Source organism: Mobula hypostoma, chromosome 1, assembly GCF_963921235.1.
Source record: "Mobula hypostoma chromosome 1, sMobHyp1.1, whole genome shotgun sequence".
Lineage (NCBI taxonomy): Eukaryota > Metazoa > Chordata > Chondrichthyes > Myliobatiformes > Myliobatidae > Mobula > Mobula hypostoma.
Window position 1 is genome coordinate 100,262,369 of NC_086097.1, and position 23,775 is coordinate 100,286,143.

The window sequence follows — 23,775 nt, forward strand, 5'->3', positions numbered from 1 at the left end:
AAGGATGAGGTTTTAGGGTACTGGGAAGCGCTTGATAAAATAGGCCAAAGTTAGCATAGTTTCCTTAAGGGAAAATATTGCCTGACAAATCTGTTGGAATTCTTTGAGGAAATAACAAGCAGTATAGATGAAGGAGAGTCAGTCGATATTGTTTACTTGGATTTTCAGAAGGCCTTTGACAAGATACCACACATGAGGCTGCTTAACAAGATAAGAGCCCATGGTATTACAGGAAAGATACTAGCATGGATAGAGCATTGGCTGATTAGCTGGAGGGAAAGAGTGGGAATAAAGGGAGCCTTTTCTGGTTGGCTGCTGGTGACTAGTGGTGTTCCGCAGGAATCTGTGTTGAAACCAATTCTTTTTACGTTATATGTCAGTGACTAGGATGATAGAATTGGTGGCTTTTTGGCCGAGTTTGCAAACAATACAGAAATTGGTGGAGGGGCAGGTAGTGCTGAGGAAGCAGGGAGTCTGCAGAAAGACAGACAGATTGGGAGAATGGGCAGAAGAATATAGTATAGGGAGGTGTATGGTCATGCAGTTTGGTAGAAAGAATAAAGGCATAGACTACTTTCTAAATGGGGAGAGAATTCAGAGGTGCAAGGGAACTTAGGAGTCCTTGTGCAGGATTCCCTAAAGGTTAACTTGCAAATTGAGCTGGTAGTGAGGAAGGCAAATGCAATATGAGCACTTGTTTTTGGAGGACTGAATAAAAGGGCAGGGATGTAAGGTTGAAGCTTTATAAGGTATTGCTCAGACCTCTCTTGGAGTATTGTGAGCAGTTTTGGACCTGATATTTAAGATATGATGTGCTGGCATTAGTGAGGGTCCAGAGGAAGTTCATGACATTCATTCCAGGAATGAAAGGTTAATGTGTGAGGAGCTTTGATGGCTCTGTGCCTGTATCCACTGGAGTTTAGAAGAATGAGGGGAGATCTCATTGAAATGTATTGAATATTGAAAGGCCTAGATAGAGTGGATGTGGAAAGGATATTTCATGTAGTGGGTGGGTCTAGGACCAGAGTATCAGCCTCAGAATAGAGGAGCGTCCCTTTAGAGCAGAAATGAGGAGGGGTTTCTTTACCCAGGGGAAAGTAAACCTGTGGAATTTATTGCCATAGACATCTGTGGATGCCAAGTCATTGATTATATCCATCATTAAGGACCCCCACCACCCAGCCATGCTTTTCTCATTGCTGTCATCAGGAAGGAGGTACAGAAGCCGTCAGGACCCAGAGCCACAGGTTCAGGAACAGTTATTGTCCCCTCCCGCCTCAGGACCCACACCCCCAGGTTCAGGAACGGTTATTACCCCCTCTGGCCTCAGGACTCATGGCCCCAGGTTCAGGAACAGTTATTGCCCCCTCTGGTCTCAGGACCCACACCCCCAGGTTCAGGAACAGTTATTGCCCCTCTGGCCTCAGGACGCACGGCCCCAGGTTCAGGAACAGTTATTGCCCCCTCTGGCCTCAGGACCCACACCCCCAGGTTCAGTAACAGTTATTGCCCCCTCTGGCCTCAGGACCCACACCCCCAGGTTCAGGAACAGTTATTACCCCCTCTGGTCTCAGGACCCACAAACCCAGGTTCAGGAAGTTATTACCCCCTCTGGTCTCAGGACCCACACCCCCAGGTTCAGGAACAGTTATTGCCCCCTCTGGCCTCAGGACCCACAAACCCAGGTTCAGGAACAGTTATTACCCCCTTTGGTCACAGGACCCACACCCCCAGTTTCAGGAACAGTTATTACCCCCTCTGGTCTCAGGACCCACACCCCCATTTCAGGAACAGTTATTACCCCCTCTGGTCTCAGGACCCACAAACCCAGGTTCAGGAACAGTTATTACCACCTATAGGCTCAGGACCCACAAACCCAGGTTCAAGAACAGTTATTACCCCCTCTGGCCTCAGGACTCACGGCCCCAGGTTCAAGAACAGTTATTACCCCCTCTGGCCTCAGGACTCACAGCACAAGATTCAGGAACAGTTATTGCCCCCTCTGGCCTCAGGACCCTCACCCCCAGGTTCAAGAACAGTTATTAGCCCCTCTGGCCTCAGGACCCACACCCCCAGGTTCAGGAACAGTTATCACCCCCTCTGGCCTCAGGACCCACACCCCCAGTTTCAGGAACAGTTATTACCCCCTCTGGCCTCAGGACCCACAAACCCAGGTTCAGGAAGTTATTTCTCCCTCTGGTCTCAGGACCCACAAACCCAGGTTCAGGAAGTTATTACCCCCTCTGGTCTCAGGACCCACAAACCCAGGTTCAAGAACAGTTATTACCCCCTCTGGCCTCAGGACTCACGGCCCCAGGTTCAAGAACAGTTATTACCCCCTCTGGCCTCAGGACTCACAGCACAAGATTCAGGAACAGTTATTGCCCCCTCTGGCCTCAGGACCCTCACCCCCAGGTTCAAGAACAGTTATTACCCCCTCTGGCCTCAGGACCCACACCCCCAGGTTCAGGAACAGTTATCACCCCCTCTGGCCTCAGGACCCACACCCCCAGTTTCAGGAACAGTTATTACCCCCTCTGGCCTCAGGACCCACAAACCCAGGTTCAGGAAGTTATTTCTCCCTCTGGTCTCAGGACCCACAAACCCAGGTTCAGGAAGTTATTACCCCCTCTGGTCTCAGGACCCACACCCCCAGGTTCAGGAACAGTTATTACCCCCTCTGGTCTCAGGACCCACACCCCCAGGTTCAGGAACAGTTATTACCCCCTCTGGTCTCAGGACCCACACCCCCAGGTTCAGGAACAGTTATTACCCCCTCTGGTCTCAGGACCCACACCTCCATTTTCAGGAACAGTTATTGCCCCCTCTGGCCTCAGGACGCACAAACCCAGGTTCAGGAACAGTTATTGCCCCCTCTGGCCTCAGGACCCACACCCCCAGTTTCAGGAAGTTATTTCTCCCTCTGGTCTCAGGACCCACAAACCCAGGTTCAAGAACAGTAATTACCCCCTCTGGCCTCAGGACCCACACCCCCAGTTTCAGGAACAGTTATTACCCCCTCTGGCCTCAGGACCCACAAACCCAGGTTCAGGAAGTTATTTCTCCCTCTGGTCTCAGGACCCACAAACCCAGGTTCAGGAAGTTATTACCCCCTCTGGTCTCAGGACCCACACCCCCAGGTTCAGGAACAGTTATTACCCCCTCTGGTCTCAGGACCCACACCCCCAGGTTCAGGAACAGTTATTACCCCCTCTGGTCTCAGGACCCACACCCCCAGGTTCAGGAACAGTTATTACCCCCTCTGGTCTCAGGACCCACACCTCCATTTTCAGGAACAGTTATTGCCCCCTCTGGCCTCAGGATGCACAAACCCAGGTTCAGGAACAGTTATTGCCCCCTCTGGCCTCAGGACCCACACCCCCAGTTTCAGGAAGTTATTTCTCCCTCTGGTCTCAGGACCCACAAACCCAGGTTCAGGAAGTTATTACCCCCTCTGGTCTCAGGACCCACACCCCCAGGTTCAGGAACAGTTATTACCCCCTCTGGTCTCAGGACCCACACCCCCAGGTTCAGGAACAGTTATTACCCCCTCTGGTCTCAGGACCCACACCCCCAGCTTCAGGAACAGTTATTGCACCCTCTGGCCTCAGGACCCACAAACCCAGGTTCAGGAATAGTTATTACCCCCTCTGGCTCTTGGTTCAGTGGGGAAAGCTTCACTCAATTTCACCTGTCCCATCACTGAACTGTTTTTCACAACCTATGGATTCACTTTCAAGGACTCTTCATCTCATATTCTCGATGATTATAGCTTGTTTATTTTCTTATTTGTTTATCTTTTGCATTTGCACAGTCTGTTGTTTGGATATTGCTTGTTTGTCCGTCCTGTAAGATGTGGTTTTAGTTACTGCCAGAAAATGAATCTCAGGGTTGTAAATGGTGATGTATGTTAGTCTGCTAGTACATGAACTTTGATATTTAAAGTGGGGGCTGATAGGTTATTAATTAGTCAGGGTGTCAAAGATTACAGGGAGAAGGCAGGAGAATGCAGTTGAGAGGGCTGTGGTGGAATACTAGAGCAGACTCGATGGACCGAATGGACACAAGACCATATGTGTTGTGGTCTTCAAGCTTTATAATTTAGAATTAGAGAGTGCAGGTTTGAGCAAGAAGGGAGAAATTTAGTGGACATCTGAGCGCTAACTGTTCCACACAGATGGAGGTACTTACCTGGAGAAAGATGCTAGAGGAAGATACAAGATCCCCGGACAGGATAAGTATGGAGGGATACAGGCCTCAGGTAGGTAAATAGCATCAGCGTAGGAAGGCAGGGTCAGGGTTGGCTGAAGGAGCTCATACAGTTCCATGTTTCTGTGACAAAGACTCCTAGTTTGGGTGGATCAACATTACAAGCCTGAGGAGTGTGAGGGAAAGCGGATAGGAACCAGCAGCATGGTGGTCAGTCACAGAGCAAGGGGAGGTGTCTCAGATGCAGATTCAGGATGTTCAGGGTTAAAAATAAAGAGAGGGACTGACAAGTATAGAGCCTCTGATGATGAGGATAGCCTGTCACAACAATCAAGCTCACATCAGGCACCATAAACTTGCTACAGTGTGGACAGCTTAGAAGGAGAAATTCGGAAAGGAAGGTGAAGATGCAAAAACATACTGGCTTCTGACATTGAAGAAAATAGGAAGGTAAAGAGCAAACTAAGGGAAACAACTGGGGTCATTAGGGTCCAGAGAAGTCACTTGTGTATGTGGAGGGGGAGAGTGTGCTTAAGGTTTTAATAATAACTATCAGTTATCTTCTCAGTAGAAGGGACGATGTTGTGTTGTGGTTAAGGGAGGTTGTGTGTATAGTACTGAATGAGGAAGGCAGCAGGGAGCTGGTATATTCAAAAATGGATAAATTGCCAGGCCTGGATAAAATATATCTCAGGATGTTAAAAGAAGCACACGAGGGAAATTACAGAGGCAACGGCTGCAGGAGTGGAGTCAGAGGACAGGAGCAGGGCTGGTGTTGTGGGAGGAGGGGATATCAATGCAAGTACACTCCTGTGTTGGGTCAGTACTTGGTCTCTGCTCAGAGGGACAGTGTGAACCTTCACTGTACAGGTTACAGGTTAACCTGAGAGGTACAGGTTACTCAACAACAACAGATTTGTTTATCAGACCGATGGGATGACCTTGTTACCGCCTCAGGGAGTTTAGTGAGGCAGTGTTTGCTGCAGTCTGTGGGTTTTCCCAAAGCCCTGCACGTCAGATCAAAAAGGTAAACTGGTAGGGGATCCCGGGGGTAGGAGATGGGGTGACACGTTGGACCCAAAGCTGTTTTGGTGGCAGGAGTAGAGTGATGGGTGCTGGGTGTTTTTATGACCGGTGAGGTCTCACAGGGTTCAGTATCTGGTCTGTTGGATTGATGATGAATGTTAATGATTTAGACCAAATGCAGGGGGAATGATTGCAGTGTTCATAGAATTGATGGAAGATCCGGTGTAGCTGACAGTGGGGAGGAATCTTTTAAAGGCTGCAGGCAGGCTGAAAATGGAAAGTGGAATTTAAAGTGTGGTTTGGTACCCGGTCCTGCGGGTTTGATGGTGAATATTAATGAGTTAGACCAAATGTATGTGTTATGTGTGAGTTGTATGTACTGTATTGTGCACCTTGGAGGTGTACGTGCATACAGTTGAATGACAATAAACTTGAACTTGAATTTGGGGGTAAATGATTAAAATAGATGTTAATTGCCATGTAGCTGACAGTGGAAGTGAAAGGTTTATGGACTACAGGCAGGTGTAGATGGAAGATGGAATTTAATCCAGAGGAGCGTGTGGAACAACGTGTGGAGATGTGCTTTAAGGAGAGCTAAGAAATTGAAAGAAGGTTGGTGTACTTCTTCCCACATCCTTCGGGTGGCAGACTGGATCAATCTGGTAGATGGAGCAATTGCCTTCATTTGCCAAAGGCCAGCACAGTAGCAGAGCAGGTAAAGGCACTGCTGCACAGCTCCAGAGGCCTGGCATCAATCCTGACTTGGTGGGCAGTTTGCTTGCTCCTGCTGCGATTGTGAGGGTTTCTGCTCCGTGCTCTGGTTGCCTCCCAGATCCCCAGAATGTGAAGGTTGGAAGATGTGTAGGTAGTGGTAGAATCTGAGGAAAATTGGGGGGATTGTGGGAAGAACAGGCCATGGAAAATTAGTGTGGAGATCAGATTACTCTGAGCCAGTAGGACTCAGCGATCCAAATGACCTCCTATGCCATACAGCACAGAAACTTGTCCATGCTGATCAAACTGGTCCCATTTGCCAATATCCCTCAATGCTCCTGTCCAAATGCCTTCTAAATGTTGCTGTTCTATTGAAAAAACAAAGAAACTGCAGGAGCTGGAAGTCCAAAGGAAAACCGAAGCTATGAAGTTATACTGGAACTGGAGGCACTGATTAAGCCATTGTCTGAGAACTGCATCCATTTCTGATCACCACCTGCCTGGGAAGCTGTGATTGTACTGGAGAGGGTGCAGGGGGATGGGAAGTTCTCACACGTGCAGAGCCATGGGGAAATTATGACCCTTCTGATCAGTTTGCTCCACCTCTCGCCTCTGAGTCAGATACCATTGGTTTTCGTCCTTGTCCATGTCCTAGAGCACGGGCACTTCACCCTCAGGGTCCCCTCCTGGGCGAGTGTGCCTTCCTCCACTCCGAACCTGTGCGATCCACAGTGGTGGACAATCCCACTGATCTCGCCACAGGTGGGGCTGGGGGAGTGTGACCTGTTCCTCCTGCTGGAGCTGAGGGGCTTCTCAAGCTGCAGCTAATATGGAGCGATGGTAGCCAGTGTCATCAGTCTTGCAATCACTTCGTTTAGTGCTGGGGTCCCTAACCTGGAGTCCACGGACCTCTCAGTTAATAACAAGGGTCCATGGCATAAAAATCTTGTTCTTGTGTACTGTTCATACGATTCATTACACAGTGCATCGAGCTAGTAACAGAGGTAGAATAGAGAGTAGAGTAGCAGCTATAGAGAACGTACTCTGCAGGTAAACGATGCTGGGACAGCTGCCCAGCAGGCCAAGAGTTTAGAGCTGGGTTTGGTTTTGTTGAATTTGGTGCTGAATCCTTGGGGCTGTAGGCCGACTAGGTGTTGTTGTTGACCTTTGTTGGAACCAATTTCCCCCGGGATCAATAAAGTATGACTATGACTATGACTATGAACAGTGCAGGAGTCAGAGATCAGAGTCAAAGTGACTGACAAATGGGAGTTCAGAGTCACTCTTACAACCAGGCACCCTGCCACCCTCAGAATCCAACACCTTAGCCTTGCTTGCGTTAGAGTTGGCTAGTAGTAATGAAAGGTCTGCCAACTGCATTATGTATAGGTGCTGGGTATTTCTAGCATTCAGCTGGAATCCAGCAACTGCTCCGATCTGTGTCCACTGCTCCAGCACTGTCTTCCTCCCTCTTGTCTATTCTCCTTCATTGTCTTCTTATATCCAGTGGCTCTGCAGCTAACCAGCCTTCACGCTCTCAGTCAGCACTTGTGTCCCCAGCCTGTCTCAGTCTCCTTCCAGTCACAGGCTGTTCTCTCTCTGGTCTCTCCACCTCCTGTGTCTCAGCTGCTTAAAACATGCTTCCCACTTCTGGTGAATGATCAGCACCCCAACACTTCTGTTCTGTTTTTCTCTCCACACTCTCTTCAGCCTTCTCTACTTTTAGGTTGGCAATGTCTGAAGTTTCATGATCTTCCTGTTCTTGTGACACAGAAGACTATGGAATAGTTTCATGTCTAACTGCCAACTTGCTTCAGCCCTGAGGCAATAACATCTGATGTTTTCAGTCCCAGTTATTCATAAGCTCACTGCCCTGTACACTTAGATAGGTTGTCTGGATTTTTAATCCTGTGCTTGTTGTTTGCCTGAGCAGCCAAGGTGTATACCAGATGATTGTGATGATTGTGAGAGTTTCATTTTTTGGGAGGTCTTGCCTGATGTCTGTGGAGAACTGTGAAGTGCTGTAGTATAGATCCTGCACAGGTCTGATAATGTCCTGCTGTAACCCATGGGTTCTGTTGGGACTGGTGCTGACTTCCATAATCTGTATCAAAGACTGCCAAATGTATAATATCTAAGCCTGTTGATGGTGCAATAATTAGAGGCAGTATGAGCTGTGAGAAGTTGCAGAGAGATCTGTACACGAGGGGTGAATTGACCATAAGACCATAAGACAAAGGAGCAGAAGTAGGCCATTTGGCCCATCGAGTCTGCTCCGCCATTTTATCACGAGCTGATCCATTCTCCTATTTAGTCCCACTCCCCCACCTTCTCACCATAACCTTTGATGCCCTGGCTACTCAGATACCTATCAATCTCTGCCTTAAATACACCCAATGACTTGGCCTCCACTGCTGCCCATGGCAACAAATTCCATAGATTCACCACCCTCTGACTAAAAAAATTTCTTCGCATTTCTGTTCTGAAAGGGCATCCTTCAATCCTTAAGTCATGCCCTCTTGTGCTGGACTCCCCCATCATGGGAAACAACTTTGCCACATCCACTCTGTCCATGCCTTTTAACATTCGAAATGTTTCTATGAGGTCTCCCCTCATTCTTCTAAACTCCAAGGAATACAGTCCAACAGCGGACAAATGTTCCTCATATGTTAACCCTCTCATTCCCAGAATCATTCTAGTGAATCTTCTCTGTACCCTCTCCAACGTCAGCACATCCTTTCTTAAATAAGGAGACCAAAACTGCCCACAGTACTCCAAGTGAGGTCTCACCAGTGCCTTATAGAGCCTCAACATCACATCCCTGCTCCTATACTCTATTCCTCTTGAAATGAATGTCAACATTGCATTCGCCTTCTTCACTACTGACTCAACCTGGAGGTTAACTTTAAGGGTATCCTGTACGAGTACTCCCAAGTCCCGTTGCATCTCAGAACTTTGAATTCTTTCCCCATTTAAATAATAGTCTGCCCGTTTATTTTTTCTGCCAAAGTGCATAACCATACACTTTCCAACATTGTACTTCATTTGCCACTTCTCTGCCCATTCTTCCAATCTATCCAAGTCTCTCTGCAGACTCTCCATTTCCTCAGCACTACCGGCCCCTCCACCTATCTTCGTATCGTCAGCAAACTTAGCCACAAAGCCATCTATTCCATAATCCAAATCGTTGATGTACAATGTAAAAAGAAGTGGCCCCAACATGGACCCCTGTGGAACATTACTGGTAACCAGCAGCCAACCAGAATAGGATCCCTTTATTCCCACTCTCTGTTACCTGACAATCAGCCAACACTCTATCCACGTATGTAACTTTCCTGTAATTCCATGGGCTCTTATCTTGTTAAGTAGCCTCATGTGTGGCACCTTGTTAAAGGCCTTCTGAAAATCCAAATATACAACATCCACTACATCTCCCTTGTCTAGCCTACTGGTAATTTCCTCAAAAAATTGTAATAGGTTTGTCAGGCAGGATTTTCCTTTAAGGAATCCATGCTGAGTTCTGCCTATCTTGTCATATGCCTCCAGGTACTCTGTAATCTCATCCTTGACAATCGACTCCAACAACTTCCCAACCACCGATGTCAAGCTAACAGGTCTATAATTTCCTTTTTGCTTCCTTGCCCCCTTCTTAAATAGCGGAGTGACATTTGCAATCTTCCAGTCTTCCGGAACCATGCCAGAATCTATCGACTTTTGAAAGATCATCGCTAATGCCTCCGCAATCTCCACAGCTACTTCCTTCAGAACACGAGGGTGCATTCCATCTGGTCGAGGAGATTTATCTACCTTTAGCCTATTCAGCTTCCTGAGTACTTTCTCTGTTGTAATTGTGACTGCGCACACTTCTCTTCCCTGCCACCCTTGAGTGTCCGGTATACTGCTGATGTCTTCCTCAGTGAAGACTGATGCAAAATACTCGTTCAGTTCCTCTGCCATCTCCTTATCTCCCATTACAATTTCTCCAGCATCATATTCTATCGGTCCTATATCTATTCTCACCTGTCTTTTACTCTTTATATACTTGAAAAAGCTTTTAGTATCCTGTTTGATATAATTTGCTAGCTTCCTTTCATAGTTAATCTTTTCTCTCTTAATGACCTTCTTGGTTTTCTTTTGTAAGGTTTTAAAAACTTCCCAATCCTCTGTCTTCCCACTAATTTTTGCTTCCTTGTATGCCCTCTCTTTTGCTTTAACTTTGGCTTTGACTTCTCTTGTCAACCACGGTTGCATCCTTTTTCCACTCGAAAATTTCTTCTTTTTTGGAATATACCTGTCTTGCACATTGGGGGGAGAGGGGGAGAGGGAGAGCAGAATATAGTGTGGAAAAATGTTCATTTGCTTTTGTAGATGCTACAAGACTGGCAAGTGTCAGTGTTAGGGACCGAATGATGAAGGAACAAGTCAGAAATAGGCCATTCGGCAAGGTCTCAACCATAATTGCAACAATACTTCTCTCCTAGTTCAATGTTCTGCCCTATCCCCTTTAATTCCCTTAATATTCAGATATCTACTGTCTTTTCAATGTAGTTATCACGGTCCCCTGAGTAAAGATTCCCTTCTAATTTTAATCCTAAATGGGCTACCTACTGTCCTGTGAATAAATCTTTGGCACCCTAGATTTTTTATGTAGTTTCAAACGGTTTGGCCTCCACAGAGCCCTGATCTCAACATCATTGACACTGTCTGGGATCACCTGGAGAGACAGAGGCAGGCAAGACGGCCAAAGTCTGCAGATGAACTGTGGCAAATTCTCCAAAATGCTCAGACCAACCTACCAGCTGATTTTCTGATAAAACTGAATGACAGTGTATCCAAGAGAATTGATGCAGTTTTAAAGGCAAATGGTAGTCACACCAAATATTGACTTGATTTAGAATTTTTTACTGTTTATTGCTCTTTATAGTATTTTTTTGATATATAGAAACTTTACATTTCATTATTTTTGAAAGCATCTTCACTTTACAGTTTTATGACCTGTACCTAAGACTTTTGCACAGTACTGTATATTACCTTGATACAATGAAGGGGTCTATCCAGCCAGTACACCAGCTGTCAGACCAATCCCATCAGTCTCTCTCATTCTCCCATTTACTTCCCTGTAAACCATCCTCCTCACATCCCCGCCAGCTCTCTTCCTCTGCCCCTGGATTCTAGCAGTCACCTCCACCCTGGGACAACCAAGAGTGGCCAGTTCACCCACCAGCCCACGTGTCCCTAGGATGTGGGAGGAAAATGGAGCACCCAGCACAATCACAGAGAGGACGTCCAAACTCCACACAGACAACACTCCAGGTCAGCAGATCCCACTGACAGATAAAACATTCTCACAAGGCCAGGTGGATGCAGGGATCATGTTCCCCTGGCTGGGGAGTCTAGAATCAGGATAAGGGGTTGGACATTCAGGACTGAGGTTCAAAGAAATGCCTTCACCCAGAAGGTGGTAAATCATTGCGGCTTTCTACAGGGGGCTGCGGAGGCTCGACCACAGGTCAATAGGTTATTGTATTTTGAGGGTGCTGCACTACACTAACCGTAGTTTGAACAACTGGCTTGCTAAATAGTATATTGTGTTGATTTGTTGAAGACAGTTTTACTTTGAAGATGTACACAAGCTCCTTGGTGATATCTTGGTGCTTTTGTAAATGGAATTCTCTTTATTTTCTAGGACCAGTTGTTGTTTTGTGATGACTGTGACCGGGGTTACCATATGTACTGTTTAAACCCACCAATGATGCACCCTCCTGAAGGTACAGTATTCACTAGCAGATGTGCTGTTTTCTGAATCCCCAGGAACTTGCTGTCAACCCTTCATTTTTGTTTTGGTTCAACTTTGTGACCCCAGTCTGGATGGATTTTACTAATGCACGTGAAAGAGCTCCTGTGAACCGTCGGTGTGCACCCTGTGCAATGTGCACATCTTCACAGTCGAGCATGGTAGTCTTAAGAATTAGAGTCTTATTGTGGCAATGGTGGGCTCACTCTTCCTGCTTGAGGTGGGTTACAATCTCCTGATGCATATTTCAACAACTACTGCACTCAGTTGTCATAGCTCAGCTAAGCAAAGGACTGCTACAAGGAGAGGGGAAACTCGAGGGACTGTAAGGGGCTGAACAGCTAGTAGAGCCGCAGTTCACAGGGTCAGTCCTGACCTGACCTCTGACATTGTCCGTGTGGAGTTTACACCATCCCTCTATGACCCTCTGTGTTTTAACCAAATGCCCTGGATTCCGCACGGCCAAAAGGCATGCGGGGTTGTAATTGGCTGCTGTGAAGTTGTGTCGGTGAGTGGAAGAATAAAGTGGAATTGATGGGGATGCAGGGAGAATGGGATTAGTTTAAGTGGAATTAATGGGGATGCTGGGAGAACAGGATTAGTGTGGGATTAGTTTAAGTGGAAGTGATGGAGATGCAGGGAGAATGGGATTAGTGTGGAATTGATGGGTATGCAGGGAGAATGGGATTAGTGTGGAATTGATGGGGATGCAGGGAGAATGGAATTAGTGTGGGATTAGTTTAAATGGAATTGATGAGGATGCAGGGAGAACAGAATTAGTGTGGGATTAGTTTAAATGGAATTGATGGGGATGCAGGGAGAACGGAATTAGTGTGGGATTAGTTTAAGGGGAATTGATGGAGATGCAGGGAGAACGGGATTAGTGTAGGATTAGTTTAAATGGAATTGATGGGGATGCTGGGAGAACGGGATTAGTGTGGGATTAGTTTAAGGGGAATTGATGGGGATGCAGGGAGGACGGGATTAGTTTAAGGGGAATTGATGGGGATGCAGGGAGGACGGGATTAGTTTAAGGGGAATTGATGGGGATGCAGGGAGAATGGGATTAGTGTAGGATTAGTTTAAATGGAATTGATGGGGATGCTGGGAGAACGGGATTAGTTTAAGGGGAATTGATGGGGATGCAGGGAGAATGGGATTAGTTTAAGGGGAATTGATGGGGATGCAGGGAGAATGGGATTAGTTTAAGGGGAATTGATGGGGATGCAGGGAGAATGGGATTAGTGTAGGATTAGTTTAAATGGAATTGATGGGGATGCTGGGAGAACAGGATTAGTGTGGGATTAGTTTAAGGGGAATTGATGGGGATGCAGGGAGGATGGGATTAGTTTAAGGGGAATTGATGGGGATGCAGGAAGAATGGGATTAGCGTGGGATTAGTTTAAGTGGGCAATGGTTGACATGGAATCAATGGACCAAAGGGACTGTTGCCTTGGTTAACTTTCCACAGACTATTGTTGGTCAGGTGGACAGATGGACAGCTAAGGGTGTTGTGCTCCTAGTTAGAGCCCTCTCAGGCGAGGTGAAAGAGCTTCATTGGCACTCCTGGACAGCGGGCACAGAAGGCCAGCAGCTGTAAGGCAGGACAGGCTGCACCATTGACCTTTACTGCGGTGGGGGATCTGATCCCATCACTGCCTGGCTCCTCACCACAGTGGAAGGGAGGAGGCTGCAGTCAGATCAGCCCCAGTCTCATTGAGTGGCGAGGCAGAGTCAAAGGAACGAGTGGCCTTCTGCTCCGAATTCATTGGTCGGTGGCAGCGGGAAGAGTTGAGATGTTGGTCAATGCAGGCAGTCGCGGATCAAAAGCACGGACCACGCTGAATGACCTCACGAGGTCAGTAATCTTGGAGTCGGTACAGTCACTGCCTCACAGTGCCAGAGTCCCAGGTTCGATCCTGACCTCGGGTGCTGTCTGTGTGGGGTTTGCATGTTCTCCCTCTGACTGTGTGGGTCCACCCCACCCCCTCAACTGGGTACCCCGTTTCCTCATCCCAAAGATGCGGAACGGCAGGTTAATTGGTCACTATAAATTGCCCCTGGCGTGTAGGCGAGCGGTGGAAACTGGGGGGAGTTGGTGGGAACATGGGAAGAATAGCTAACAGGAAAAGTTAAGGGAGAAATGCCAATGTAGACTCAGTGAGCTGAATGTCAACCTACTTTGTAAAGGAACTTGGAAATATCTACACTCTGACCCACTGCACAGCCTTGCCACACTGTTGAGTGGTGTGTTGGGCTCCCAGCACAGAGACAGCACCGGTCTGCACCACCCCCACACATTCAACTCAACAGGCAGGCTGCCAGCTCCCCAACCATGGCTACGAATCCCACTGCCACAGTGCATTTAGTTTGTGGTTGATTACAGTGTGGCTCTCTCCTCGCACTCCCATTGAAGATGACTGAAGATTGGTTTACTGTTGGGATGTCTACCAAGATACAGTGAAAAACATTTGGTTGTATACCATCCAGGCAGATCAAGCCATGCTTAAGTACTTAAAGATAGTAAAAAGGGTAAATGAATGCAGAATATAACTATGAATATAAAGAATAGCTTTATTTGCCACATGTACATTGAAACCTGGAAACATTCAGTGAAATGCATCGTTTGCGTCGGATGAACTCAGTGAGGATTGAGTTGAGCAGCTGACAAGTGACGCTCTGTTTCTGGGGTTGACATAGCATGCCTGGATTCACTAACTCTAACTGTAAGTCTTTGGACTGTGGGAGGAAACCGGAGCACCCGGAGGAAACCCACGTGCTCCTGGGAGGAGCGTAGAAACTCCTTAAAGACAGTGGTGAGAATTGAACCTCCAGTGATAATCGCTGGCGCTGAAATAGCTTCTGTACCAGTGCAGTGCAGGCAGACAACGTGCAAAGACCACAATGAAGTCGATCAAAAGTTCATCTTTGTCATATAAGGATGATATAACTACGGGACAGAAGCTGTCCACACCCAGCTCTATATCTCACTTTCCACAATCCCTGTTCAAGCTGCAGCCAACATATGTAGCTCCCTCTTACCCCCCACACCCTCTCCAGACTGGGGCCGTCCTGTCTGACGGCCAACCATCAGTGAAACCAACAGTGAAAGCACAGGACAATGGAGCCACTCTTAAGGGGTGGGAAAGGGGGAAAGTAACAAGCTCGGGAACAAGCTCGGGTTGTTGACAACTGAGTTCTTCCAGAGCTCTGTGAGTTAATCTATTGTTTCTGCCTGCTCTTGTCCCACTGAATTTACCTCGACTCTACCTTATCAATGTGCCCAACCCCTCGTCCACTCCCCTCCTACCTACATACGTGATGCCTCGCATGCTTTCAGAAACATTCACTGGCTTGGTTGCCTCTTATCTGAAAAGCCTGATAAATCATTTTCAGTGAGGTTAGGGACAATCCATAAGTATCGGTTTGCTGGGGAAAAAACACAGCGATATGCAAAATGGGATGGGTTGAAGGAGGAAATGTATGACCTGCAACGATTAGAAGAATTGCTGAATAGTCAGTACTTATGAAGACGTGCTGGGAATTTGTAAATATTATGTTCTTTCTCACCTACAGGAAGCTGGAGTTGCCACTTGTGCCTGGAGCAACTGAAGGAAAAGGCTTCTGCTTGTGTCAGCAAACCCTAGTTCAGTGTCTTCAAGTTTTATATTTTTTTAAATCAGTTTAATGTAGATGCCCGTGGTCAGTATTTGCACATTCAGGCTAAAATATGAACCTTTTACAAAGTGTGAAGATAAAGCAAAGTATTACTACGTTTAGCCTGTAGTTCAGTATCGCAGTCATCCCAAGTTTGATCATTGTCACCTCCCTGTGTATGACAGTGTTGTAGCAGTGTCATTAGAATCCTCACTGTTGGAGTTGGCTGTAGTTGACAGTTCAATTGCCTTTAACCACTCAGTTCACTTTGCAAAATTACACAAAGATTCCCGTCATTAATAACTGAAATTGCCTTTAAATTTCCTAATTAGTTACTGAAATATCCTGAGTTCCTATTTACCCGAAGGTTGTGCATTTACCAGATTTGATGAAAAAAAACAGTCAACTAAATGTTAACAACAGGAATTCTGCAGATGCTGGAAATTCAAGCAACAGACATCAAAGTTGCTGGTGAACGCAGCAGGCTAGGCAGCATCTCTAGGAAGAGGTACAGGCAACTTTGATGTGTGAAACTAAATGTTAGCTTGTTTGAAATTATAATGTCCAATTAAACAAAAGAATAATAGATAACTCGTGGGAGAGTGGGGCTGGGGTAATATTTCCAATCAGAGCACTGCTAGTCCCATTCCGTAGCTCTGTGAAACACTCGAGCCTCAGCTAACGTGGCTGTACGGAATGTAGTCAGAGTCTGAACAGTCAGTCGTCAATCCTGATCTTAATGTTGTACACTACAGAAACGGCCAGTGTTAACTTCAAACTTGAAAGCTTTACATTCAACAGCATTATTGGTTTTTTACATGCCTTCATGACCAACCTAAACAAGTTGGCAAGACTTTTTTTAGTCAGCTGTCTGTCAGTTTGTATTTTCCATTTAGACACTGCTGTAGAGAATAGTTGCTTCAGAGAAGGTCTAACACAAAACACCCGCTCGGCTCTGTTCTCGTACTTCACTGTCGCATTCCAACATCACTTCACTCCGTTCCAAAATAAGATGCCAGTATATTCTATGATAAGGTGAAAGATAATTCCATTATATTAGACTTTGGTGAGAGTATCAATGTTTTTGTGGTTAATACGTGGTGTTAATAATCAAGAATATTAGCATATCTGTATCAGTATTTTATAGAAATCATCAGATCTAATACCAGTGTAGAAATTGTGTGTGCTTGTCTGTTTACAGTTCAGATGCTCGAGGTAGTCTATAAGTGTACTTTCTTGTCACTGTAACTAAGGAACTGGGAATTATTGTGGTATGTTGATGCTGCACTGTCAGAGATGTGCTATCTTTTGAGTGAAATGTTACACCAAACCCGTCGGCCTATTTGGGTAAAGACCCTGTGACACTATTTTGAGTAAGAAGGTGGGTTAACCTGGTTGACATCAAGCCTTTCACCAATCTCACTAAACATCTATTACTTTTATATATTACTCTGCAGATTTCAAAGTTACAACTGTGGCTTCCAGTAGTTCACAAGCCAGGGGCACTGAGATTGTGAATGACACTACAGAGAAAAAAAACAGACTGGGTTTTGTTTTTAATTTATTTCTGAATATGCCCCACGAGAGCTCGTGGTATTTTGGAGTTAGCCCAACAATTAGGCTTCATGGTTCTCCCCAGCCAGCCACAGGCCTCTTCTTGTGTTGACAAAGTTAAATATCAATGCACACCTGTTACCGGGGTGTGTTCATTCAGGAACATCCCCATTGCCTTTTGTCTTTAATAGGAAGTCCCAATGAGAATTCACATTGTCTTATTTTGCAGGTAAGGGGAGGTTTTGTTTAACTGCTTGATGCATTTCCTTCCCTGTATTCGTGCATCCAAGCTGCCATTCCCAACACTAACCCCCTTTCTTTGCAGTCTAATCTCCAAAGGGCCCACTTCCTTTGTCTGCATGCAGTGGGTCCCAGTCCAGTGACCTTCAGGCAGGATATGAAGCCACAGAAAGAATCACAGCCAAGCTCACTACGTCCACTTTACCTTTTGAATAGAAGGAAATGAGCTGTCTGAACAAATCAACGACACCAGCGTTATCTCTTTATGTATTTATTGAGATACAGTGCAGAATAGGCTCTTTCGTTACTTCGAGCCGTGCTGCCCAGTGATGCCCCTGTTTTAATCCTAGCCTAATCACAGGACAATTTACAAGGTCCAATTAACCAGTGACAGTGGGAAGAATTTGGAGCACCCAGAGGAAAATGTACAAACTCCTTACAGGCAGTGGCAAGAAATGAACCCGGGTCACTGGTACTGTAAATCGTTGTGCTAACCACTACGCTACAATGTCCTGATGTTTTTCATGCAGCTTTGGAGACCTGGTCACAGGTCATTTATTCATCAGTAATCATTGTCATTACAGCTCTTCTAGGGATTAATAACTGGGCAAAATTGACAGTGTAACTTACTCAGTATCCATTTACAGATTCAATGTGTACAGTAATTGGGATCATTTCACAGGTCCTATGATGGTCAAAGTTGAGTTTATTGTCACGTGCACAAGTGCATCTGAGCAATAGACGTACCTGTATGGCATCACAGGTACGTAACGTCAGACAAAGTCATATAATACAGGGTAATGTCCCGACGAGCTTTACAAGTGAAATTAAAGGCAGACCTACAGGATCAATGCCTCAAAGAAAGTGGCTGGACATGCTGACCTTCTGCCTGAGCTACCGGTGTGTAGACCCCTAACACTGTCTCCTCTGCAGGCAATGTTCAACTGCACTGACCGTAAGCAGCTTAACTGGCTGAAACAACCACTGGTTGTCAGTCGATGGACCCAGCATCATTCTGTTCCATTCAATTTCCTTGTTTACTTCGCAATATAGTGCAGAGTACAGTGCCCAACAACCCCACAGCCCTGATTAGCCCTAACCTAATCACAGGACAATTTACAATGACCAGTTGACCTACCCGGTGGGAGCAGACGAGCGCCCGGGGAAAACCCACACGTTCCACAGGGCGCTGGAGTTGAACTCTGAACTCAGGAGCGGCCAGAGCTGTAACAGCATCGTGCTGACCATTATCCTTACCCGGTGCTCGGCTTATCCCACCTGGAACATACAAGTGTGAAACTTCTCTCTGCTTATCAGGTCTGCTGCGTTCCCTGGGTCCCTCCTGCCTGCTGCCCCCTTGTAAGTGTATCTTGGTTGGAGCTGTTATACGTGGTAAACCGATTTCTGAATCTCCATTACCCAGCAAGTTAGCTTAGTGAGCAGGAATTTAAAATAGACTGCCTTTGGAGTGATTGGGTTCTCGGTGTACTCGAATGATTATCATACGTTTATCGTGTGGCCAGATCATCACATGCTCCCCACTGCCCCCTCCCCATACACTGCTGGGGTGCCAGAGAAGTTGGTAGTTCATTTCACGCTGGGAGGTGAGAGAGTCACTGCAGTACCACAGCTGAAAGGAGTTCTTCCTGCTTTAGATGGAAGGATGGTTGGTATATGGCAGGTGGTTATAGATTCACCTCTGCTGTGGAGTAGAGCAAACTTTCAGCTCGAAATTGTATCACATAGGCTCTGCTTACCACTTTCTATAGTACTGAATATGCTACTTATCCAGCTATGTAATGGTAAAAGAAAACTTGTGTCTTATACTCAACGGACAGAACAATACTGTTAAACTGCACCTTGTAGAATTTAACTGCTCCTCCTGCAAAATTCTGCCTTTGGCAAAAACAATACAAACAAGAGTGAAAGGTTCAGGGAGTGTTTGTGGAATCGTATTCAGTCCATTAGTTATATTTACTTAAAGATATTTGTAGAGTCACTTGTTCGATAATCAATAGGTTTTGCAACACTTAGGCCAATTTTTTGAGAGTTTGCTTTAGTTTTCTGGGGAGGGAAAGGAAAGAGAGAAGAAAGGACTGATTTAGAATGATCCATTACGTAATTAATCAAAGAAGTTTTGTGAATCACAAGGAAATATGAGATACTAACCCTGAATGGCTGAGGAATACACGTATTCTGATCGGATGGTGTTCTGAGAGGCAAAAGATGAGATGGAATTTCCTAGTTTCTTGGGAGTTAAGTTTTGAAGTGTGGAAGTCTAAATTTCTCTGGGGGGGTGTAGGGTGGAGGGTGTAAGTTTTTAAGGTGAGTGAGCAGGCATGCAGACTGGGGGGGCTGACATCTCCCACCTCCTGTGCAGGTTACAAACATGGCAGCCTGCCTTTACACGGGGTCAGAACCAGCAGTTTGAAAGGGAGGATAACTGCCACTGATCTTGTGCTACATAGTTGCCACTTTCAATTTATTCTTGTCCAAGCTGCAACTCTCTCCCTTGGAATGAGGTTTGTAAACTTTTACCATCACCCTAGTCACCAGTTCCCACTGAGGACCGGACTGCGCAGACAGTGGTAATCACTCCTCTGACCACGTTGGGCAGTATCAGATGTCCAGTACAACTGAAAGGCTTCCTGAGTACTCCAGGAGCAGACACAGACACAGAGGCTTCCTGAGTACACCAGGGGCAGACACAGACACAGAGGCTTCCTGAGTACACCAGGACCAGACACAGACACAGAGGCTTCCTGAGTACACCAGGGGCAGACACAGAGGCTTCCTGAGTACACCAGGGGCAGACACAGAGGCTTCCTGAGTACACCAGGGGCAGACACAGACACAGAGGCTTCCTGAGTACACCAGGGGCAGACACAGACACAGAGGCTTCCTGAGTACACCAGGACCAGACACAGACACAGAGGCTTCCTGAGTACTCCAGGAGCAGACACAGACACAGAGGCTTCCTGAGTACACCAGGGGCAGACACAGACACAGAGGCTTCCTGAGTACACCAGGGGCAGACACAGACACAGAGGCTTCCTGAGTACACCAGGGGCAGACACAGAGGCTTCCTGAGTACACCAGGGGCAGACACAGAGGCTTCCTGAGTACACCAGGGGCAGACACAGAGGCTTCCTGAGTACTCCAGGAGCAGACACAGACACAGAGGCTTCCTGAGTACACCAGGACCAGACACAGACACAGAGGCTTCCTGAGTACACCAGGGGCAGACACAGACACAGAGGCTTCCTGAGTACTCCAGGAGCAGACACAGACACAGAGGCTTCCTGAGTACACCAGGACCAGACACAGACACAGAGGCTTCCTGAGTACACCAGGGGCAGACACAGACACAGAGGCTTCCTGAGTACACCAGGGGCAGACACAGAGGCTTCCTGAGTACTCCAGGAGCAGACACAGACACAGAGGCTTCCTGAGTACACCAGGGGCAGACACAGAGGCTTCCTGAGTACACCAGGGGCAGACACAGAGGCTTCCTGAGTACTCCAGGAGCAGACACAGACACAGAGGCCTCTGAGTACACCAGGGGCAGACACAACCTTGGGGTCAGCCAGACCCCACTACTTCAGAGGCAAACACCCACCCACAGAGGGCTGACACACCCTCCCCTGGAGTCGGACACTCAGTCCCGGGAAAATCACCCCGGAGCAGATAGATACCCTCTGCTGGTTCAGACACTCTTCCCAGAGCAGACACCCACCACCAAGGCAGATAGATACTTCCCCTGGGCCAGATAGCCTCCCCATTCACAGATCCAGCCCCTTCTCTCAGCAGTGATTGACTGTGCTGGGGCCCGGTCCCAAAGCTTGGGAAGGGCCTGGTGCGGGACTGCTGAGTGAAGTGTGCATTGTGGCATCACTGCAGAGAGGGGAGATTAGAACATGGTAGCTGAGCTGGTGTGGGCATTTGGAGCCACAGGTTTACACAGCTGCAGAGTTGGTGATGTTGCTGCCTGCCCAGTGACCGACTAGACCTATCTCTGTACGTGGTTTGATGAGTCTGCGGTACATCACACTGCACTTTATCAAAGGTCTCGGTTGGCTTTACTAGCATATCATTTCCAAAATAAACATTAATGCTGCTATTCCTATGATTGCTGCTCACAGACTCTGTAACTAAGGAGCCGGTTTGTCAATATAGAGCCTCAAACCATACTAAAAGCATAATTTAAGATGTTTTGTTTTTCTAAATTCTGTGACAAGTTTCCATTTGTATGTTTTTTTGTATGTTAACTATTTTTGTATAGCTTCACATTTGTAACCAACATATCCAATGGAATAAAAAGCGATGGAGTTGGTGACATTGGACTTTGCATACTTGTAGTGTGCCTGTTGTTAGCCCAGGGGGCGCCATTTCAACATTTGTCTTCTGTTCCAGTAATCCCAGAAGCTAATTTAAAAATTAACTTCATGCACCTCTTTCTTTTAACAGCATTGAGTCCATGATTTATAAATGATCAATTGTAATACAAACAACAGGAATTCTGCAGATGCTGGAAATTCAAGCAACATACATCAAAGTTGCTGGTGAACGCAGCAGGCCAGGCAGCATCTATAGGAAGAGGTGCAGTCGACGTTTCAGGCCGAGACCCTTCGTCAAATCCCTTACTCACTCTTCCTTCAGTTAGTCCTGACGAAGGGTCTCGGCCTGAAACGTCGACTGCACCTCTTCCTATAGATGCTGCCTGGCCTGCTGCGTTCACCAGCAACTTTGATGTATGGTAATTGTAATACAAATTGTGTTAAAACTGTAGAATACACAAGCTGCATTCACAGGAAAACATTAACATTTTTTACAAGGACAAACACAATTATAAGAAATAAACAAAGTCCATTTTAATTCAGAGTAATCAAAGTAGTTATGATTAGAGATATGCAGTTGGTTCAAGAACTTGAATGGTTGATGGGAAGTAGCTATTTTATGAACTGAAAACTGCCTGTCTCTGATAAAACCTTAAACTTCTGCCATTTCCGCAGGCTGAGAATGCCTAGCTTCCTTTCGAGGCCAATGGGTCCTAAGGCTGCAGGGGCAAAAATCTGGAGTGACAGAAAATCTGCTGGAAGAACTCAATGTGCTGAGCCGCATCTGTAAGGGGAAAGGAGTTGTTGATATTTTTGGGTCAAAACTCTGCCATCTCCCAGCTCAAGAGACCCAGGTCCAATCCTGGAGTTTCCATGCTCTCCCTGTGCCCAAATGAACTTCCTCCAGGTGCTCCGGGTTCCTCCTGTATCCCAGGATGTGTAGGTCAGTTGGTTACTGTGAATTACCCCTGGTGTAGGTGGGTGTCAGGAGAACTGGGGTTGATCGGAATGTGTGAGGTAAAAGGTGTGGAAGGGATATAACTGGGAATGGGACCAATGAGTTAGCTCACTAGTTGTCACTCACTATACTCCAAAATCTGACGCCAACCTCTGGGGAGCTCATATTGTACAGTGTAGACAAGGATACTCGGCTTTAATACCATATCTTTTATCACAGGAGTCGTAGAGGTGTGCAGCCTAAAATCAGCTCACCGTCTCCATAACAACCTTTTTGCTCATTATCCTGCGGTAGGACCATAGCTTATTCCTTGCCTATTTTAGTATCTGTTTAAATACAGTGGTTGTATCTGACTTCACCACTTCCTGTGTTAGCACATTTACAGCTATCAGCCACTCCCTGTGTGCGTAAAAAAATAACTTGCCATCAGATATTCCTTTGTAATTGAGAATGTAAGATGTCTTAGTGCAGATATATCAGGCCCTGGTGAGACTGAACCCAGAGTAATGCCTACTTCATATCACCTTATACCATTTGGGTGTCAAACTATATGCAGCCTCCTCACAATTTTCCCGAGCTCCCATTTACGATACCCTAAAATTTCACTCCAGGACTGTCACACTGTCCCCATGTACTGAACTTGAGGGTAACTGGAATCTGGTACAACCCTCTGCTAATCCCTGGTCCCTTGCATTGTCCTCTGCTGTTCTGTAGCATATCTTAGAGCCCTACAACTATCCTGGGGTCTATTGTTAGTCAGGTCCCACACCATATTCTGGGATTTCACAAGTGGACTTCAATAGCCTGCCAGTGGTCGGGTGGTCTGGAAGGTTAGATCACATGAGATCCAGGGTGATCTAGCATATTGGATGCAGAATTGGCTTGGTAGTAAGAACCAGGGGGTGACAGGGAAGTGTTATTTATCAGATTGGAGGCCTGTGATCAGTTGTGTGCTGGGTCCATTGTTGTTTGTCATCTGCGTTAATGATTTAGATGAGAATGTAGCTGGCACGGTTAGTAAGTTTGGGATGGCACTGTAACTGGTGGTACCGTGGACAGTGAAGAAAGTTATCTTAGATTACAACGGGATCTTGATTAACTGGCCGAATGGGCTGAGGAATGACAGATGGAATTTAATTCAGACAACGCACACAAAATGCTGGAGGAACTCAGCTGGCCAGGCAGCATCGATGGAAAAGAGTAAACAGTCGACATTTCAGGCCGAGACCCTTCATCAGGACTGATCTTGGCCCAAAACGACAACTGTTTACTCTTTTCCATAGATG

General features: G+C 46.6%; 1 protein-coding gene across 3 annotated transcripts in view; it reads left to right on the forward strand.

The window, feature by feature from the left end:
* The window catches only part of dpf3 (double PHD fingers 3), a 198,121-nt gene extending 178,089 nt beyond the window's left edge, over window positions 1-20,032 (forward strand). The window contains exons 12-13 of one of the 3 annotated variants that reach the window (XM_063053721.1): window positions 11,636-11,717; window positions 15,320-20,032. In XM_063053721.1, coding sequence (XP_062909791.1) covers window positions 11,636-11,717; window positions 15,320-15,390 — 153 coding nt within the window. In that variant the 3' untranslated portion in view covers window positions 15,391-20,032. The remainder of the gene's footprint in view (window positions 1-11,635; window positions 11,718-15,319) is intronic. The other 2 variants (XM_063053731.1, XM_063053751.1) reach the window with 2 other exon arrangements.
* The last annotated feature ends 3,743 nt before the right edge of the window (window positions 20,033-23,775 follow it).